Source organism: Engraulis encrasicolus, chromosome 7 (genome assembly GCF_034702125.1).
Source record: "Engraulis encrasicolus isolate BLACKSEA-1 chromosome 7, IST_EnEncr_1.0, whole genome shotgun sequence".
NCBI lineage: Eukaryota > Metazoa > Chordata > Actinopteri > Clupeiformes > Engraulidae > Engraulis > Engraulis encrasicolus.
The window spans coordinates 24,979,378-24,981,904 of NC_085863.1; the positions used below are offsets into that span (position 1 = coordinate 24,979,378).

At 46.2% G+C, this 2,527-nt stretch overlaps 1 protein-coding gene across 1 annotated transcript in view; it reads right to left on the bottom strand.

The window, feature by feature from the left end:
* The window catches only part of LOC134451783 (uncharacterized), a 12,103-nt gene extending 9,793 nt beyond the window's left edge, over positions 1-2,310 (bottom strand). Inside the window, exon 1 of the mRNA XM_063202183.1 lies at positions 1,740-2,310. Within this exon, the coding sequence (XP_063058253.1) occupies positions 1,740-2,001 (262 nt within the window). The 5' untranslated portion in view covers positions 2,002-2,310. The remainder of the gene's footprint in view (positions 1-1,739) is intronic.
* Between the last annotated feature and the right edge of the window lie 217 nt (positions 2,311-2,527).

Consider the following 2,527-nt stretch of genomic DNA (forward strand, 5'->3'; position numbering starts at 1 on the left):
TTGTAGTGTGCCTTGTTGCTAAGTAATAGGGAGTGCAGAACGAATTCTGTAATGATACATGGGTTCACCGTGTTTATCAACACGATATTGTGAGGAGGGGCAAGACACTGGCAGCCAACCACGTGAGCTAATATTTTGACCGACGACAGTGGTTTACAACAATCAGAGGTTGAGTTGTGCGCAGCTAGTTTCACGTAGTCAGGGGAAAACAAAAATTTAGAGCCCATGTATACACACGGCAACTTGAGCAAGGTCACAGGGCAACATCATGATTGGCTCAGTGCTTATATTTTTTGGTAACACTTTACTTGACGCTGGCATCATACTCATGACATAACAGTGTCATAACAGTGTCATAATAGTGTCATGAACGAGTCATAAACATAATGCTAATGTCATAAACGTTTTATGGCCATGAAAAGTTGACATTGTTAAGATAATGTTTATGACACATGCATGACTGCATTATGATAATGTTATGACAGTGTTATGTCATACGTATGACGCCGGCGTCAAGTAAAGTGTATCCTATTTTTCTTATGTGTCAGACATGTTTTGACGTTAAAGTGACTGTCTCATTTTTGGAAATAAGCTCATATTACACATCCCCTTGAGTTAAATAATTGGGTTTTACCTTTCTCCTGTACTTTCAACCGTTCTCTGAGTACGGCAGTGCAAATTTTATCTCCAAGCTAGCAGTTAACATTGACTCCTATGAGATCAGTTAGCCACCAGCTGGTCTCATAGAACTCAATGTTAACTGCTAATTGAGGTAAAATATGCACGGCCATACTCAGAGAGCGGTTGAAAGTACAGGAGAAAGGTAAAACTCAATTATTTAACTCAAGGGGAGGTGTAATATGAGCTTATTTCCAAAAATGGGACAGTATCACTTTAAAGGATACAACTTTTACATGTCTGAAACGTGAGAAGAATATAAGTACTGATTTACCAGTTAGACATAATGAACCACGTCATACATCTATCATGATTGGCTATTCATTTTCCAATGCAAAGGTTGGAGAACATTGTGTGTTGCGAATCTAAGTTCTCCTCATTAAAACAGTATGTGACGAACAGTCTGAAGGATATTGTATAGTACCGTTGACCAGACATATTGCCCAAAACGTTGGCCTGCGTGTCCTCACCTACACTGTACCTTGTTGCTTGGCAATAAGAATGAGTAGAATGTGAGGATGGGTCCTTGGTTCTGTACTTGAACAACGGCAAACATACAGTTTGTACTGTCCCTTGTTGCTAGTCAATAGGAAGTGCACAATGTTTACCTTGTCCTTTGCATATCTTGCTTCCTGACAACATAAAAACCTGTTTTCTAGGAAGTATGAAGAGTAGCGTAAGTGGACTTTGCTTCAGAAACAGAAACAGTATAGTATATGTCCTAACTGGACCTTGTTGCTAGGCAATAAAGTGCACAATAGGTCCTTCATTTACCTTGTAGCTATGCAATAGAAATGTACAATAAGTCCTTACTGTACCTTGCGGTGCGTGATGGTGTCCTCTCGAAGAACTGCTGAGGCCGCGGGGGGTGGAGGAGCTGAGAGGAGCATTCCTGGGGGGCGGCGAGATCGAAAAGGGGCCCGAAGAGGAGGAGTAGAAGTGAGGAGGAGGAAGAGGAGGAGGAGGATCCCTGTGATGGTGCCGATGGTGGTGGTGGTGGTGGTGGTGGTGTGATGGAGGAGGTGGCAGGGGCAGGGGCAGGGGCAGAGGCAGCGGCTGGCTGAACTGCAGCGAGGAGGAGCGTCCCGTGCTGCTGAAGGGCGGAGGTGGAGGAAGAGGAGGAGGAGGCGCGGAGGAGGGGAAGTCCAGGGCCTCCATCTCCAGGGGGCGCAGGCACTGCTCGCGCAGCTGCTCCTGCCGCTCGCGCTTCATGCGGCGCTGCACCGAGCTGCAGAAGCAGCAGACGATGACGATGAGGCCCCACACCAGCCAGAAGCCGGCGAAGCACACCAGGAACGTGTACGTGCCCTGAGACATCTCCATGGCGATCCACGATGCTGATGTTGTGGATCACACACACAACACACATGCACACACACGGACACACACACACACACACACACAGTCACTCACAACTCACAATCACACGCCTACACACATATCCTTGCAACTCAAACGAAAAACACAGAGACACGCACACACACACTCACTCACAACTCCCTCACACACGCAGACACACACACACAGATACACAGAGCCGTGCAGACCTGAGGCTCAGGAACCTCATCCAAACACACACTCTTGACACATGCTTGTGGAGTTCCAGATCAAAGAACCCACCGACAGGCTTTTTGTCAGTATGTCTGTGCGTGTGTCAATGAGTATCAGTGAGTGTCAGTGAGTATGTGTATGCATACTTTATGTATGTATATCTGTGTGAAGTTCTGTTTCAAATGTAGCCGGTCTGATGTTAACATTATGTCTCTGTGTCTGATGTCTGTGTGTTTTGTTTGTTGATAAGCGTGTGTGCGTGTGTGTGCGTGTGTGTGCGTGTGTGTGCGTGAGGCTT